The sequence below is a fragment of the Calypte anna genome, chromosome 1 (genome assembly GCF_003957555.1).
Source record: "Calypte anna isolate BGI_N300 chromosome 1, bCalAnn1_v1.p, whole genome shotgun sequence".
In the NCBI taxonomy this organism is placed as follows: Eukaryota; Metazoa; Chordata; class Aves; order Apodiformes; family Trochilidae; genus Calypte; species Calypte anna.
The window spans coordinates 24,447,289-24,465,897 of record NC_044244.1 but is presented as its reverse complement, the minus strand read 5'-3'; the positions used below and the strand labels follow the sequence as shown (position 1 = coordinate 24,465,897).

The 18,609-nt window shown below is 41.5% G+C and overlaps 1 protein-coding gene across 2 annotated transcripts in view; it reads left to right on the top strand.

Annotated features, from left to right (window-relative positions):
* Positions 1–916: 916 nt before the first annotated feature.
* Positions 917–18,609, top strand: part of ST7 (suppression of tumorigenicity 7) — a 142,665-nt gene continuing 124,972 nt past the window's right edge. Inside the window, exon 1 of one of the 2 annotated variants that reach the window (XM_030465316.1) lies at positions 917–1,537. In XM_030465316.1, the coding sequence (XP_030321176.1) occupies positions 1,387–1,537 (151 nt within the window). In that variant the 5' untranslated portion in view covers positions 917–1,386. The remainder of the gene's footprint in view (positions 1,538–18,609) is intronic. The other variant, XM_030465311.1, reaches the window with a different exon arrangement.

The window sequence follows — 18,609 nt, the reverse complement described above, 5'->3', positions numbered from 1 at the left end:
TAGAAATATATATTTATTTTGGTTTAATATGTTTAAAGATTGTAAGCTATCATTTTCTCCATTATGACTTTTTCATTGGCAGACTAGAAAATCCCGGAACAAAGTGGCTATTACCAGTGGGAAATAAATCTCTGGGATTTTTTATTCTTTCGTTGCTGCGTAAGAAATACTACTTGTTCCTTAAGATGCTGAGTAGTATTATCCCACACCAAACAGATTGCGGAAAAATAGGAGAGAGATAGAGACCAACTGCAATATCCAGAGCGCGTCTGCTGAAATGTTTGTAACTTGCGTAACATCAAAAAAAGGAGGGATCAGTTGTGTTAACTGACCTCTGAATTTTTGTCACATTCTGTTGACAAATCTTGCTTCATGAAGAAATACCTCATTGAGAGAGACGTGGAAGAAGAAAAAATGCATTTCATTAAAGTACAAATTTGTGATATGACGAATGTGCGTTACTGATGCTGTATAATGAGACATTCGTTTCTCCTGCCATACGGTATCTTCCAGTGAGGGGAGTGGGGGCAGCTTTACAGTTCAGGACTCTGCTGGACATTACACAAATATATACAGAAGCAAAACAGTAGTTTTCCACCTCTTGATTTTACCCTAGCAGGACACTTGGGAAGTTAACTACAAAAAATCATCCTGCACGAGCCCTTTGTAGGCTTAAAGTCTTGTTGTCGGGCGAGAATACCGCCTGAAATTCATGTTTTAAATCGTAAAGCCGTGGAAAAAGTAAGTTGCATAGTTGCGTGGCCTTTTTTTTTTTCTCCCCCCCTCCCCACCCCCCTTCTTTTTCTCCGCAGCCTCCGGCTGTGTCCCCGCATTTCATCATGCAGCTGCTGCCAGCGCCGGGAGCGGCGGGGCTGAGCCGGGCTGGGGGCAGGTCAGGAGCTGCCGCCGGTCTGTGTATTCCCCACTCACACTTCCCGGTGTTTGGGGACCCCTGGACGAGGTTTCTGGTCTCCGCTATCCCTTCCCCGCCCCTCGAAGGCAGGACGGACAGACAAGAGGGGGGAGGGGGGGGAACGAGTTGCAACGGAGGTGGCTTTGCCTAAAACCCCACCCGGCTGAGCGGGAGCGGCGAGAAGACGAGCACGGAGGAGTCCATTTTAGCGGGCCAGCCCTGGGCCGCCCCGGAGCCTTGTGCTATCAGAACGCAGGAGAACCGACAGCACTCCAGGCGGGGGGGGACGGGACCCTCGGATGGGCCGCGCCCCGCGGCGGGAGGGGAGAACCGAGAGAGGCGTGAATCATCCCACAAATACACTCTGAGAGGTTGTGGCAGCAGAGAGCAGGGTTTGTGTTTGTGTTTTGGGTTTGAGTGGGTTTTTTTTTTTCCTTTTTTTTTTCCTTTTTTTTTTTTTTTCTTCCAAAAACATGGCTGAAGCGGGGACGGGTTTTTTAGAGCAGCTGAAGTCTTGTATCGTTTGGTCCTGGACTTACCTCTGGACGCTGTGGTTCTTCGTCATGCTCTTCCTGGTCTACATCTTAAGAGTACCCCTGAAGATCAATGACAATTTAACCACAGGTAAGGAGCGATTGTCCCCACGCTTCCCCCTCCTTCACCGATCCCCACCTCCCGCTGACGGACCGACTGTCCCCCGACGGGCGAAGGGGTGGTCGGTCTGCCCGCGTGGAAGAGGGGGAGAGCCTCGCCTCAGGGGGTTGGGTTTTCCCTGCCCCAAAACATCCGTACCCGTAGTAGTGCTGGTGGTGGTGGTATTGGTGGTCTCTTGGGCTTCTTGTGCTTGCTGGTACGGGTGGGCTTTTGCAGGGGGCTGGGGTAGGCGGTGTTAGTTTGGGATTATTGACCCTTGGCTTGATCCTGGCTGGCCCAGGGAAGGCTTTGGAGGTAGGGAGAGCTCAGCTGAGAGTTTCCTTCTGGAGCTGGGAGCCTTGACGTAGTTGTGCCGCAGGAAGGACGGGCTGCAAAAGCCCCAGCTTCTCCCTGAAGGTCCCTTTGTGGTGGTCTCGCAGCAGAAGAGATCATCTGCTGGTGGTTGGTCTCTCTTGCTTTGGCTGCTGGGGTGAGCTACCTGAGGGATGCTTGGACCTTGGGCCAGCCTACCTCCCCCTGCCTGATGGGGTGTAAGGGCTGCAGTGGCACTGGAGGCGCTTCTCTGTCTCCCCTTCTATGCTATGAGTAGAAGTTAAGAAGTCAAGATGATTTCAGGACTACGGGGCAAGCTGTGACTGTGCCCTGGCTGAAGCTTTGCTGTTTTCTGGAGTTGTGTTTCACTCTGGGCTTTCACTGAAGGAGTCAACATATTGATTTTTGGCTGGCAGGCTCTTTAGAAAATAAAAGTCTTAGGTTTTCAAGTATTGGCTGTAGCTGTTTACACTGATTTTACTGCAATGATAAATAGAAAAAATGCCGTGTGTCATGCCGGCCCCCTCCCTTCCCCCTAATGTCGTGGGGTTTGTGTACTTCAGAGAATAACAGATCATTTAATGGGCTTGAGCAAAAACGTGCATCTTCTTCAATTCACAAGCCTAAGTCAGGAACAACCCAAACTAATTTACATCTCCTATGTGCCTGGTCTCAATTCATTTCCATAACAGGCTTATCTTTGATAGAGAGTGAATAAGTATGTAAATACAAACACATCTTCGGTGGCAGGGCAGTTCATTCTTTTTGGGAGCAGGTGGCATATGTGTGTATGAGGGATTCTAAAGAAAAATTGTTTAGAAAATCCTTAGTTTTTTTGAAAGCTAAAGCCAGACTGGTTATTATGGAGAATATTTTTGGATTTGAGCAGTATATGGAGTGGTACTAATATCTTTGCCTGTACAATCTATATTATATTAAGCCATTTTTTAACAGGATTAAGCCTGTTATGTTTCTGATAAAAATTAGGTGTCAGCTTATAGTTCTGAATGCTGATAAATAATACATGTGCAAGTTTGCTGAAAGATTACCACTTTTGCAATGGACTTTGTTTTGAGTGTTAATTCTCAGTAAAGCAGCATACCACTACCATACAGAATCAGCAGTAGCTTATGTAGTATTAGCCAGTCTGAATTGGGCAGTTATGTCTTTCAAATTTCTTATTTTTTCTTCCTACTGTGATAATTTATTTTTCCCACGCACACTGCAAAGGGCTGTTTGTTTGGGGGCAGATGAGATCTAAGCCGTGTGGCTTCCGTGCTGCTGGGAAGCCAAATGTTCTTTGAGTGTTCGTTGCCCATCTTTTTGGCCTGTTCTCATTTGATAAGTCTTTGGAAAACCCTGCAGTGAAGAACAATTAAAAAAAAAAACAACAAACCCCATCACTACCAAGGAGTTCAGCATATTGCAATTTTTACTTTAATCTTAGACAGTAAACACAGTTTAAAACGTCTTTTAAATACAATTCTGGTCAAAATTTCTCAATATGTCTTTGAATAAGTATTCTGTTTCTTTTAATATTGCTGCACACTGATTACAATAGGATATAATGCTAACAACTCATCTAATACATATGTAAGTCCCAGGTAAACATTGCAGGCCAGGGTTGTCAAGCAACAGTGTCAGAATGCTTTTTATTATCATTTTCACTATTGGAAAAAAACCCACAGCAATCCATATGGGACCTAATCAAACCCCTCTAATTTTTTTCTTCCTGAATGTTAAAGAACTCATTCTTGATGTCCTTTCTCGTTTGAAGGGTTACTCAAGCTGCATTTAGCCGAGTCATCTTGGGGCTTTTTTTGAAATATCTGAAAATACAAATAAAATAGTGCTAAATCTGAAAACTGGAGACATTTTCACACCTGTGTGTTTTAAGGCATTGAGGGGGTTAAAAAGACTAAAGAAATTACCAGTAAATCCCTAAGTGCCTAATGAAAATCAGTTACCAGGGGAGAACAATAAGCACAATATGGCCTTTATGCATCATCTGTTCCTAAATGGGATTTATTAAAAAATCAGCACTGGCAATAGCATGAGATTTTGTTGTTTTGTTTTTTCAAAGTTTTTCTGAATGGATTAAAACTAATCTGATTTATTGTGGATTTCTTTTCCCCAGTTCATCATAGAAAGGTACTCTCAGGGGGTTAAGGTTGCTCATAAAGTGTCACAGCAACTGGCTCAGATGTGATACTAATCACATGGATCTCAGTGATGTGAAAATTAAAGTATAAATGTTGCTAGTAAAACTTCTGCGTGACGTAAAGAAATAATAAGGTGATTTTAAAACAATGACTTGGGCATTTTCCCAGAATAAGCTGGGTCTGTTGGTAAGCTGAGGCCAAACACACTGGTTTTCAGTACCACCAGGCTCAGGCTTACACATCCGGTAAGAGAATTGTGAAAATAGCACCTCGTGAAATAGCAATTTTAGAGGGTTTTAGACATTTGGATCAAATCTGAGTCCACAGTGGACTGCTGTGATAGGAGGCATGTAAGGGAGAGTACCTGTCAGTACTGGTATTTGCTGTGTGATTGTGTTTTTCCATGCCTGATGTCAATATTTTTTAAAGGAAATTGAAAAGCTGGAGAAGATAGTGGAAAAATTATTTAAGGGCTGTGGAGAAGCATCACAGTAAGAGATTTTGCTTTGGAAGTGACTAGATTACAGTAAAGAAATATCATCATGGGGGAGAAATAAATGGCCTTTTAATCACCAAAAGAAAAATAAGAACTGATGACTGTAAGCAGAGGGCAAACTGAATGCAGTCTTAACCAGGTGTTAATTTTTAAAGAACCATGGATCAGCTGCTAAAGGAACCTTTGGGTTTCCTGTGTCTGAAAGTTTTCTAATTAGATGGGGAAATAGAAGTCACTGGTGTTCCTACAGCTTTAGATTGATTTTCAGCAGGGACTTGGGCAGTGGGCTGTGCAATTGAAGTGGTCAGAGTAGTTATGGATGGCTGCAGCAAATAGTCCGGGGGTCACTTCCAGCTGTAATTTTTCTTAAAGTGAAGTGGGAAAGCTTTTGCCCGTCTTTTGATGTTATACAGAGGTGCATACCCTCAGCATTTAATAACTCTGGTCATGCAGGTTGGTCATTCAGTGTGTTTCATTGGCCTCCCAGGTTTGAACGTCCTTGCAATTTGGGGCAAATGTGATTTCCATATCGCCAGTGGAATAATTATTACTATGGTGTAATCAAAGGGAAATCTAGTCTGACATATAAAAATATTCAAGTTAAAACTGATTATGGTATTTCATGTATTTTTGCATTTTGTTGAAGCTTGATGTACAAATCAAGTAGTGAAATCCCTTTATGAATAGGAGTGTTTGAACCATAACTTTAGCCATAAATGTACCATACATTTAGCCAGGAAGTAAGAGAGGAGGCTTAATAAACCAGGCTAAAATACTTAACGCAGAATAAATAGTCGAGGAAGCGGATGTTATAATCTTATTCCAAACTAATTAAAATAAACATTGTTATTTTATATAACATGCTGTATTTTCCTCCCATGTTGGCATTTGCACAAGTTCTGAATGCCACATCTGCACTAAGACACACCTCTTCTAAAAATGTACAACCTTGCTTGTTTTTTCTGACATAGCATTTTGGCTTTATATTCATATCCTAAGAAGGAGAGAGTCCCAGAAGTTTCTGATTATTTTATTTGTCCTTTTGAAGCCCAACAGAAAGACAGATTTAATAAAGAGAGCAGTAATGTAACTGGCTTCTGACAAGGAAAACAGGGGGAAACGATTGTGCGGCAGAGGAGAGAGAAATCAGAAAACTTGATTTCCTAAAAGGGTGAATAATATGTGTGAGCTCTGGATTGAATCTAACTCTGTCAGTGTCTGTAGAGTATGATTAGTTTTCTGCAGGACATCTTTCTGCAGCTTCACAGGAGGAAGGCCCTGTACTGTCACCAGGTGAACACCTAGAGAAGGGCAGGTCAAAAACTATGAAAGAAAGCAAGGGACATTGTCCTGCCATGTCGCTGAGGCCACTGATCCTGGGAGAACTGCAGATCGAAGAGGAAGAGTGCATCACCTTAGTGAGGAGCCGGTGGTTGTGATAAAATTGTGTTCTGGACAATGTGGTAATTTTCTAAATGATTTTTTAATTATTATTATTCTGACCTTCCTACTGAACAGTTACCTAGAGGTTTGGGGGTTTTTTCCCCACTCCATTAATGTGGAATTTGTGTCCATGTAATAGGCCTCTCTTAGAACCCAGAGTCTGACATGCTGTGCATTATGCCAGCCGTCTGGGGAGGGGAAGAGAGAAGCTGATGTGCAAGGACAGCAGTAGCACTGGCCAAAGCAGATCACTCACTCACAGCCAGGGTTTGAGCATGAATGGGCAGGAGGATGGAGGAGACACTTTTGAAGTGACTCCTCTGTTCCCTGCAGCATTAGGGTAACAGTGCTTTTTCATCATCCAGGAGTCTTTCTGAAGGCACAGAACTGAGAAATGTTTTAGGCATCCAGATTCTACAGTAGTCTGGTCCACCTCAAATGCATTCACTGATGAGTGCATTGCGCAGGCTTATGTAAATAAATCACTCGGACCACACCAGTAAATCTATCTCATTGAACCCTCTTTTGATGGAAACTTTTCCATGTTTAACCATGCAGGAAAATTGGGTGTGACTCTGTGCGCTGAAATACTGCTGGGGATGAAGAGATGGAGCATGCATCTCAGATTAGATTATGCTGTTTTAGGGTGGTGGTTGCTGTCAGTGAAGATCACCTTATCTTTCTGAGCTTCCTGACCTTGCAGATCTATGCTTGGCAGTGCTGCATTGTGCTCCAGTAGGTCGCAGTTCGAGAAATAAGTAACTTTTCCTTCCCATGGTCTGAAATTCAAGTTGCAGCAGAAAACATTTGCTGGTTATTAAAATTTAACTAATGGTCTCTTTTCCCTTGCTGGTGATTTTTGGTCATCTGGATGTGTGTGCATGCAGACTGAGGGAGATCAAACACCTTCTGCCCCAAGGGTGGTTTGTTAGCCAGGGGTTTCGGTTTATCCTGCCTGGAACAGGGAGCCTGGTGGTGGGCACTGGGAGCTGGGGCTGCCCCTCCTGCTGGGTCACCACTTCCATGGTATGTGCCACTGTCCCTTTGCTGTGATAGCATCTGGACAGTGCAGTCTGGAGGTATTGTTCCCCTTCATAAATTTAAGCCCAGGAACTTAATCATGTGGGTAGGAAAACATTAACCTGATGAAGTCTGGGGAATTCCAAATGGATTAGAAGTGAGTGAACAGCTTCTTTCTTTTAAGCAGGAGGAGGATTGCTATTTTTATGTTTGCAAAGTTGTGGTAGTTGCTTGGACTTCTTTCAAAGTCAGCTGCCATCAGCGTGATGGGTTTCCCTCTGAGCATTTGCTGTGTGAGATACAGAAATAAGTGTGATGATGTGGCCACAGAAACCCTGGAGCAAAATTCCTATGCCACCAAAAGAAGGTGGAGAAATGCTTAACTCCCTGCAAGTGCAGGGTTGATTTTTTTTTATTTATTTATTTTTATTTTATTTTATGAACTAGACTGTTAAATTAAAATTGAAAGTACATGCTCACTTTTGGCAAGGTCACCATTACTTCTTTATGTGGACTGGCCAGAATAAACCAGATCAGTTATATACAGGCAGTTTGCCCACTGACCCAAAATTGGTTGTCTTTCAATTTTTATGTTTCTTAGAACATAACTGAAGTCTTTCCTAAATACTAATCTTACACTTCTGCAATCCTTATGGAATTAAAGTAAATAGTGTTTTATTTACTATTAGTCTCTTTCTGTCTTCAGTTGTATCAATTGCAAAGTCGTGCAGCATTTGTAGTGAAGTATTGGAAGCTGAGCCTCCAGACAGGGTGTGGGTGTTAGAGGTTTCTTTGGTCTGCTCTTTGGGGTTTTTTAAGAAAATTAGTTGTTATGGGGATGAAGACTAATAGTTAAGAGGTTATTGTACAGCGGATTTTAACCATTTTAAGAACATGTTACCTGCATGGCATGCTTGGAAATTTTCTCTTTAATTTTTAAGGAAAAAAATATGCATAAAAGGAGTGTGCCTTTTTTGACAAAGGTCTTCATAGGTGAAACTTGGAATTCTTGCAACAAAAGAGGAGAGGAAGCCCTAACAAAACTTGTTAGATCACTTCCCTATGGCTGCAACATACAATGATTGTTTTCTATTAATTTTGGCATTTCTTCAGTAGTTTGATTTTTTTTTCATTGAGCTTAATTTTTCAGTCAGCATCAAATGCAGGAAACTGAGTAAAGTTTGTAGTAAGTGCAGAGTTTTCAGAAAATAGATTTTTTATAAACTGCTTTCATTCTACAAAATGCCTAGAAGATTTGCAGCCAGTACTTCAGAGGAAATATGTAAGCCAGAACTTTCAAAATAATGTTTGATAAAATCTTGAATGAGCTTACTGTAACACTGTCTGATATGCAACCGTGGAGTTACTCTGCCAGCTTTTAACTGAGGCCTAATGTCCTCTGTGTGCTGATGAAAATCTTCAGAAGTACCCCTAAAACTACACATACGTAGTGGGATTTTCTCCAAGCATCCACTGAGTGCCTGGATAAATTTAGCCCAAAAGAACATAAGCCCTGTTGTTTACAGAGATCATAGGTCCTAATTGGCTGAGTAATCATGAAAATACCATGCTTCTAAATGAAAGAAAAAATTTTAAATGGATTTTTTTTTCTTGTGGTTATTTTGTAAACAAAAGAAATGCAAAAATCTAGATGCTAAATGTGCATTAGTGAAAGATACAAGAAGTGCTAAGTGGTGTCAGTGCCTAAAGGGCTGAAAAAAGAGAAATACATAATTCTGTACCAAAGCTCTACATTAAGTGAAAGCCAGGAGGACATGATGCCTTCCTGGAGAGCAACACTGGGCAATAATTTGGAAGGTGACATTGGATAAAATGGGGACTTTAGGGGGAGATTTTATTTGGCCTGTGTTTTAAAATAGATTGTGACAACTACAGCATCTCTGAGAGGAACTACACAGTCTAGCAAAAAAAGCATTGATAGCATAAGGAAACTCAGATTGTTTATTAAATCACAGAGAAGCTACAGAAGCAACTTGACAGCATCAAGGAGATGAAGAGCTTTAATGTAGTTGACAAACATGATTGTGAGTTTCCTAAATATTTGGAGCTAAAATGCATGTGTGACATTTGGCAGAACTGGGGCCAAATCATCTGCGGTCTGAAGAAGCAGCCTGACTGTGAGACATGCTGCCTGCCATGCCCTCACTTTAATAGAAACAAAGAACTGAGAGGTGGTTGATGATACTACTAGTGAAATATGGGAAGAAAACAGCAGGTACTGAAGTAGCCATTACTGTAGAGGAGTCATATCTTAGAAGAGTTTGTGGTTGCAGGGTGAGTCCGGACAATTCACACGTGAAGTGTGTTTTTAATGGAGATTTTTGAAGATGTGTGTGTTTGGACCTACTTGCTATGGCAAATGATGCTCTGTGGATTTGCAGCTTGGCTTTTGTGGTATCAAAACTGTTGGTGTGATCAGGATTGCCAAGAGCAATAGAGGGGGAATAACAGTGAAACCTAATGGCCTGTGATAAACAGGAGGGATGACTAATAAAATTGCTATAATTTTGAGATTAAAAACCCAAGACCCATCTGGAAATAATTGCTGATGGTGTGTAGGTGCATTGTGCAAGCACGGGGCTCCAGTAGTCCCTGGATGTGCCAGGACTTCTGTGCATGTGCCAGACCACTGTCCCCACCGAATCCAAGGTTTCTGTATGAAGCTGGGTCAGCTGGCAAGCTCTGTGTTTAAGGGAAAGTTATTTGTCTTGTTGGCAAGTGGCACACAAGTAAAACCACTCAAGTGGCGACGTATGTTGACTGACCAAGTAGTTTCTTCTGGACTAAAATCTAAAGAAATAAACATCCCCATCAGGAAATGATGAAGATGCAGCCTCTTGTGCAGCAGTCATAACAACCCAGGATTCAGCTTTTTTTATTACAAGGCTAGTTGTTTTATAATTATTTTTATGTTTAACAAATCAAGGCCCTGCACCAGTTACCTGTTGGTGTGCTGAATACAACTGAGAGTTATGTTTTACTGTCCAGGGAAATGAGATCCCAATCCAGGGATTTACTGCAAAGATAATTAATATGCATGAATTCTTAACAACTGGGGCCTAAATAGTTCACCACAGTACTGTAGGAAGTGCCTCGTCTTAAACTGGGCATGGAGTCCTCAGTCTCTTCAGTCCAAAAGCAGTTTTCCCTCTTATGGTTTGATGGTTGCATAAAAATTTTGTTTTTTTACCCAGAGCTACTCTACGAATGTGTTTAAGGGTTTTGCCAAAGAATTTAAGAAAAAACCTACCTTGGTCCTGTAGCCAGGCTGTGGGTTGCTTGTGGGGATGTTGCTCCTTCATTGGCTGTTAAAGGGGGGTGTCAGAAGGCCCCTCCACCTGTTTTTAAATGAGGTCTTTGTGGCACTGGAGGCATCTATTGAAAGATTGTATTATAAACTCCAACTGGTCCTCATGTCTGTGAAGTGTCATGTCCACCAGTGATGCTGTGTAAATACTAATGAGTGAAAGTTGCTTTGTAAACGCCCAGCACAGGCTAATGGGATTTCTTCTGTGTTTCTTAGGCACTGCAGAAGGACAACCAGTTTTACCACCAAGAACACTAAGCTTAAGTAACGATAATGCGTTTAAAGACAGGAGTTAACGTCATGCTTTCAGCAAACAGAACAAACAAGTTGTTACTGTTAAGCCTGAGGAAAGAACCTAAATTCAAAGTTCAAATCAAAACTTGCCAGCTGCTGAGAGAAGACAAAGATTTATTATTGTGGAGTCTAAACTGGAGATTTATCACTGTGGTGGTATCAGTACTTAAGTGATTAAGTGCACTTAAATATACCAGTTAGAAGGATGAAAGCTATAGGGCAAAAATGAAATGCAGTCATTGTAAGATTCCTCTTCAGCACAGTGTGCCAACTGCAACCATGAGATCTAATTTCTACTTCACTTTCTAGAAATAAACTTGGCTTATTAAATGTCAAGGCTGTTAGACTGATATGTTAGGCCTTGTGTTTGGCAGCAAGACAGTCAGAGATGTTACAGTTGTCATTGTATTTTGTATGGCTGCCCTCCATTTCTCAAGAAAATGTGCTTTTAGCCTGAGAATGCCATGGGTGTTGATCTTCACATGCCTAAATGTTTTGATGGCACTGCCTGTATGTTTTATACTGAACACTGAAAATTGTTTACAGCCAGGCTTGGTCTGGAGCAAGGTTATATGATCTACTAACACACTTAATCTTCCCTACAAAATTTCTCTTGCTATTTTTAATTCTGAAGTGAACTTGATTGTGGTGTGTCCAGCTGGGATGTTTTACACAGATCTCATCTTAGAGTCCCAGACTAATAATTTCCTCGGTTTTTGGAGAGAAGGTTAAACCAGACCCTGACAGGAAAGAGTGTATGTGTACAGCTGGCCTGTCATATTCTGTGCAGGGGATGAGGGGACAGGGGGTCCCTGTGTGTGACTGAAGCCACTTCTCAAGCAGAAGCAGAAGTCATGCAGCAGCAGGATGCTGCAGCTGAGCTGATGAGTCCTTCGTGCTGAGAGAAGGAGCTGAGGAGATCTCATGTAGTGCTGCACTGATGTAGATAGGTCTACCCCTTTCAGGAGCCAGAAGTGTGTCCTTGGTAGCACTGGACTTTATGAGTCTGCTCAGACAGAATAGGCTCTTGTACTGTGCTGCACTGGGCAGTACAGAAGTGCCTCCTGGTCCCTATGTCCATCCACCCAGCTCTTTGGGTCGGGGTGGGGTAGGAGTGGTAAAAGCACAAGAGAATCTCCCGAGCAGTAAGTTTTGCTCTGCATACTCCTAGCTTGTATTTCCCTCCAGAAATCTTCTTGTCAGGAGTCTATGGTTTTAAAGTCCTGATCATAGCTGTGTCTAGTCTTGGGGGTAACACAAGCCACTAGGAGATCTCCAGGAGCTCCAGGACTTCTGAGGGTGCCCAGAGTGCAGGACTTGCCCCAGACATGGTGAGGGAAGATTTGGTTTGTGTAATAGCCAGAGCTGTTTTGTCATTGGCTCTGTAGCAGCCAAGGTTTTCACCCTGGATATCCCAGAGCAGATTCCCAGACTCCAGTCAGGAGTAGGTAGGAGCTGTGCTGTTGGGAAGTGGAGGCATGGACAGGGCTTTCTGGGTCATGACTCCTGTCATCAGTCGTATTTTATGTTGTCTTTCCATAAACCACTGCACTGAAGTGTATTTCTGGAACTCTCATGGTTAGAAACCTTAGTCTTACTCTGGCCCAGATGTGTCCATGGCTGGTTTGCACACATTTGACTCATGACAGCTCTCTCCTTTACCTTCCGAAACTGGTTCCCAGTGTGCTCTTATGAGGTTTCCCTCCTTATCCTTCCCTTGTGAGGCTGAGTCAGTAAGACTGTCCTAGCCTGCTGTCCTAAAATGACTGAGTGTCCTTGATCATGTTAGTAATACTCTACTTTCTAATTTTTTCATCCATTTCATAACCAAGTAACCAATATTGTTTATCATATGGCAAGGTAGGCTTTCGTGGACTGCTTTATATGGTGTAACTAATCCTTGTTATCTTCTACTGGAAAAATTTTGTCAGGTAGTCATACAGTTAAAATTTCCTTTTATTTTATTATTTTATGATCTTCTTGGTGGATCATAGTAGTGTGTGGCCATATAGTAGGTGTGGAACTGTCACACCAGCTGCAAGCAGAAACCCTTGCTGGTCCCTTGCCCTTATTACCATTAGGTTTGATTCTGTTTCTCAGGCAGCTTATACCAGCCTTCTGCACCCTTCTGGTTTTGGTAATGAAAATATTTAATAAGGTTCAGTTGACAGCTCCATGGGCTCTTCTCATAGCCCAGTGCTTCCAGGCAAGTTGCAAGTTTCTTCATCACTGCCAGTTCCTCTCTGTCTTACTCCCATCTCCTGCTTTAACTAACTTCCTGTGACACTGTCAAAAACTTCACTGAAATCCAGACAGACATTTTTCTTGGCTACAAAACTAGCTATATTTAGAAAAAGAGACACATCTGGCTGGTCCGGCATGATTTATTTATTTTGCATTTGATCCAATTTTTCAGCTACCTCCCTTGCTTAATTTATTTTATCTTTAAAATTCTGAAGTTTCATATAGTACTGCTTTGTCAAGAGTGCAGTAGCTTGGGTCTGTGTATTATATATAGACATACGAGGTATTTTGGCATAGTTTGGGGATTTCCATCAGTGTATTAAAACTTGTCGTGATGCTGGGCTTGATTTTTCAAATGCCTTTGAATTCTTTCAAGTAAGATGGTGTATGTATATTCCCTTCATTTTGCACTCAGCCATGTCTTAAATATGTTATTTGAATTGTGTCTGTGTTTCTGCTGTCACAATATCTCTTTTCTTGTGCTTAATTATTTTTTTCTTACACATTCAACAGTTTCATTCCCATTCAGAAGTGCAATAAGTATTCACTTTATTTTGGGGACTACTGTATCCTATTTCTTACCTCACTGTCTCATTGTGTGTTTTGTTTACGTAATCTTACTGGTTTATTTGGTTTATTCTGAGTTATATTGTGTTTTTATACAACTCTTAAGGTATAACCCAGTTTGACTTTTAGTAAAAACAAGGTTTTTTCTGTGCCTTTTCTTCTCACCAAAGCAGGGGGTAATCCTTGAACATCCCAGGTCTTGGGGATGTTGCTTTTACAGGGCTGATGTTGCTTTATTTTAAAGCCTTGGCTGAGAGATTGGTGTCTCTGAGGTAGAAATGGAATTCAGCTTTCCAGGACTATTTTGAGACAGTCTGTGTTGCATTTCTGGCCTCCTGGAAGCAGTTGGCAAAGCTCCTACTGACTGATGAAACAACTGTTTGCCCTTAGAGTTTTTTGACATAAAGTCCTAGTAAAAAAACCCGGTATTTAGCATAAATAACTCCCAAACACCCACCAGGGATATTAAATTAGTCTCCATGTTCACTGCCTTCTTGTATTTGGAACGTCATAGGTTATCAAGAAACTGAGAACTGATAGCAGTGTTGGTTAGACAGCATTAAATAAAGGTATTTATGTGAGTATTATGTGTTTTTAAAAAGTTCTTGTCTTAACCTAACCTGCAGAATTTCTCACATGCTTTTATATTGATAGAGTTTTAAGCACTTACCTTCCTACACATTTAAGTTCAAAGTTGCAAGATAAATTTTCAGTTTTGTAAGCTTTCTGAAAATATGATGAATTTTACACAATATAAGCCAGACCTAGTAATAAATAAATCACTCAACTGAAAATTTTGGGTGCTTCAAGTCCTATTCAGCTTTCTTCTAGATCTCAGGTAGATTTAAAATTCCCAGTTGTTTTGTAGGCCCCATTTCAAGCTGGCAATGACTGATTATGGAGCAACATCCTAATTAGGCAATCAGTTTTATTTGGGTTTCTGAATAAAATGTAGTACTGTCCTCCTTGTGTTTGAGGGTCTAGGTCTATAAATACACAGCTCTGCACGTGCTCTACAGTTGGAATGCAGAGTCAGCAATTTGCAGGACTAGTTGGCATCATTTGCTGTTTTCCTTAGGTAAGCTAGTGATACCAGCTTGAAATAAATATACTCTAACATCTTCATTGCAAATCTGTTCTTCCCCAGATACCCTTTTCCTGGGTGGCAGAAATACCTAGATATGTACACCTCAATGCTCTCCATGTTACTGCAGGTCTGGTAGGGGCCATTTTTTTTTTTCATTGGTATAAATGAAACCAGCCATCAACTGGTTGGTGATAGTAACCTGACTTGGTAGCTGTAAATGCTAACACAGCGTGGGATCTTCCACTCTGGTTTATGACTCCCTTTGAGTCCTTGCAGTGGACCCTTAGAGGCACAGAGGAGCCTGGTTTATCACAGGGGTGAACACTGGAGAGCTTCTTAGTTAAAAAAAAAACAGAACAGCAAAAAAATCAATCCAAAAACCAGGCACAGAGAGAGTCCACAGAGAGCTTCTCTGGTGGTGGAGTTCCCTTGCATACACAGCCCTTTGTAAATCACAGTCATCCTCTTTCCAGCCTACACGTGACCCCTCTGCTCAGGCACAAAAATCAATAATAAACAGTAAATGAATAACGAAAGGCCTGCCAACCAAAATCTCTCTTGTTTAATTTTATGTTTCTTTTCCTTTTCTAATCTAATGTGACAGAGGAGCATTAAAGGGAACAGCATGCCAGGAGCCATGCAATTTTATGTAGCCTTTTCTCAGTAACTCCTTTGTTTAAGGAGCAAGGGGGCTGGTGGTGGCTCAGGGGGCCAACATCCCCTTGCAGGGCCCCGCACAACAGACACTGAGGGCTCAGCCCTTCAGGAACTTTCTCCTTGCACAAGGATCAGAAACCCCTGATGCCTGATGGAGGAGGTAGCGATGTGTCTTGGGTGGGACAGGATCTGCAGTTGTCTGGATGTATTTTTATTTTTGTATGGAATCAGTGCTGGATAGCTGTGCCTTTGGTCTGTAAGGTGAAAATAAATTTGCATTGAACGTATCTTCTCTGTTCCTTACTATAGTGTTAATTTATTTGGCATATGTATTTTAAGCATGCAGACTGGAATTCTATACACAGGGTAATGTTTTCCGAAGGACTTGTGGTATTTCATCACCTAGATGCCTTAGTCAGCCATTAGTTTACTTATTAACATGTACTTATTTAAATATTCTTTGTAATAAGTATAGTAGTAAACTAGAATGCATTTTGCTAATGATAAGAAAATCGTTAAATATCTGATATATAAAATGTGTATCTAAAATGGCACAATATCCTTTTATTCATACACAAGTGTAATTCTGTACTGGGCATCATGGCCATTGGTTTTGCAGGAAGTTAAGGCTATCAGTTTGGAATACAAGTTAATATTAATGAGAAGTGTGAGAACACCATAAAACAATAATAAACTAAAAATGTATGCCAGTTCAAACAAACGTAGTTACAGTATGTTTGCTCTCTCTGAATGCTGTAGTTCAGCAGGAGGAGCATTGGCTGACTCAAGTCCCCAACATTGCTGCTCAAATATGGGTGGGTCCCTCTGGTTGGGAAAGCACAGCACTGCGTGGCAGTGGATGGGAATGGTCTAGTGTTTGAATTCTGTTCTTAATTAATAGTGAACAATCTTATTAACTTTATTTACAGGGACAGTTAACATTACCATTTGGCAGCTTGGAGATAAATTTGTTAGAAAGGACTCATTGAATTTGCTTATGAAAGGGATAAAATTATACTTTCAATTCAGCAGATGTTTTATCATGCAGAAAACTAACTAGAACCAAGTGCACTTACGTTTGAGCCACTTCCATTTCCTAGTGGTTGCTGTTCAGATGGGAAGAGTAATATTAGACTTTTGTTGTACATTATAGATTTGTAGGTGTTTTTTCCATTCTTTTTGCTAGTTGCCTTCTTATGCTTTCTTTAGTGCTTGAGCTGGGCCTTGCAGTGTGCCTTGCCCTGTGCAGTCTTAAACAGGCTTTGCATATGATATGCCGTAATGTGGGCAGAAGTGGAAAAATCCATGTCCAGTTTATGCACTAGAGGGCATCCTTTTAAAGATGCAGGAGGCACCCAGAGACCAGGCAGCTGCAGTCTGTGGGAGACAAATGTAGTCTGAAAAAACCTCAGGTGTGTTTCTGTCAGAGACCTAACAAAGGGACATTATCAGGTGCTGACAGTGGATGCATGCACGCAGAGACACAGCCATGTGCAGCAATCTTGTGAAGGGACCCTCCTTACAAGTGGAGATCTATAACCATCATAGTTTTGCATCAGATTATCTGCAGAGGGGAGGCACTAAGTCAAACCTAGTCATGTAATAGGTAAGAAGTATATTTGTAAAGCTATCCTACAACTGATATGGCTGTAAGGCAGAGACATGTCCCACCCTGGACCTTCACAAATCTCTTTGCGAGGTGGTCCTCCAGATTTGCTTTTAGCGGGTCAGATGAAAGTTGAGGTCTTGGGCTTCGGTAAATTGAAGCAACAACAGTGACCAGTAAAGTCAGACTATCTTAAGTGGGACAGAAAGTGGAAAATGAAAGACTAGAAGACTAATTGTTAAGATGTCTTGTGTTCGTCTTCCTGAAGTGATTATCACAAAATAAGCTAGACTTCCAGTTTGCAACAGTTGAGGTGATGGATGGTAGATCTGTGGCAGTGTGTGCCAGTGCTTCTGCAGACTGGGGACTTCAAGACAATGGGGACAATTTGCATTGAAACTGAGGAGAGAACTGCTGCCATCCTGCCTGCCTTTGCTCACCCCACTGACTCCACTGATAAGGTCATGAAGCACGTTGACAGATTTTCACTGATTTTTAAGGCTCTGGAAGACTGACGTGAGTTTTTCGGTCAGTGCAGGGCAGCCGAGGCCTTCCCTGCCCACCCCACCAGCTCCCCCTGCCCCAGAGCCTGACCCCCAGCAGGATGCTGTCTCTGAAGGTGGACGCAGAACATCTCTGCACCTGCAGCCCTTCCCTGGCCTTTCCTATGGAGCCCGCTGAAAGCACAGCCCGACCTGAGCCTGGTGCTGGCAGGCTTGTTCGGTACCACCAACAAAATTTGCTTGATTTCCTCAAGGTTCGGCTCTTCCCTGGTCGTCAGGAGACAGAAGAAAACAGATTTCATGTATCATCTGTCTGAGCATTTGTGTGTACGTTCAGGTGTGGTTTTTGTTGTTGGTCTTGTATATGCACAAACAAATTAGAACAAATTAGAAGTGGTGGTTTGTTTTTTTTTTTCCCCCCTGAATAGACCTGATCCATTCAGGCACCTTGGACACTGATGCAAGTCTTTAAAAATGATCCCCTTGATTCAATATAATCTTTATTAAAAAAAAAAAAAAAAAAAAGAATATGTGTGCTGGACAATTTTTATCAAGGATTTATCAGGAAAGAAGTCATAACTTAACTTTGGTGCTTATGTCTGCCTTGCTAAAAGAACCTTATAGAAGATTGTTATTTCATAAATAATTGTTTTTTAATAAATCAAATCAACTCAGCTCTAATTCATTTGTTCATTTTGTTGTCCAGTTGCTTTATGATCTTTTTCTGGACTGCCACTGATATTTTGTTTATACACAGTAGCATAATTTAAAGATATGATTATATAGGTGGCTGCAGCTGCTCAGACAGTTAGAACAAACTCTTCAGCATCAGGTGCTTGTGGAATACCACACATCTGCTTCATTGAGACTGTATCCATGAGTCTGTTTGGGGAGTTTCAACTAGATATGGGCTCTGGTTTTTATATGGCTGTGTATTAAATGTTAGTTCTCAGCTTTATGTGTTCCATCTGGACAAACCAAAGATAAATGTAAGCAATAAAAGGTGAAAAATAGCATTGCAGGTATGGCTTAGAATAGGTTACAAAGTGCTGAGGAGGTCTTAGCATTTTATAATGCCAGGTGTCCTCCTGCTGTGTGGTTATTAAGTTGATCTGTGTGTGTGGCTTGCTTTAAGTGAAGGGACTGCCTCATCTAAGCTGACTTATAATGAGGAATGTTACGTAGAAGCAATTTGAATACTTAAATTTTTAAATTCCTAGAGTATTTTTGTAAGAGCACTCTCAACTGTGTTGTATTTTTATGAGAGATAATCGTAAATGGAACAAAAGTATTTGCTGATGTCTGGCAAGGCAGCAGCTTAGC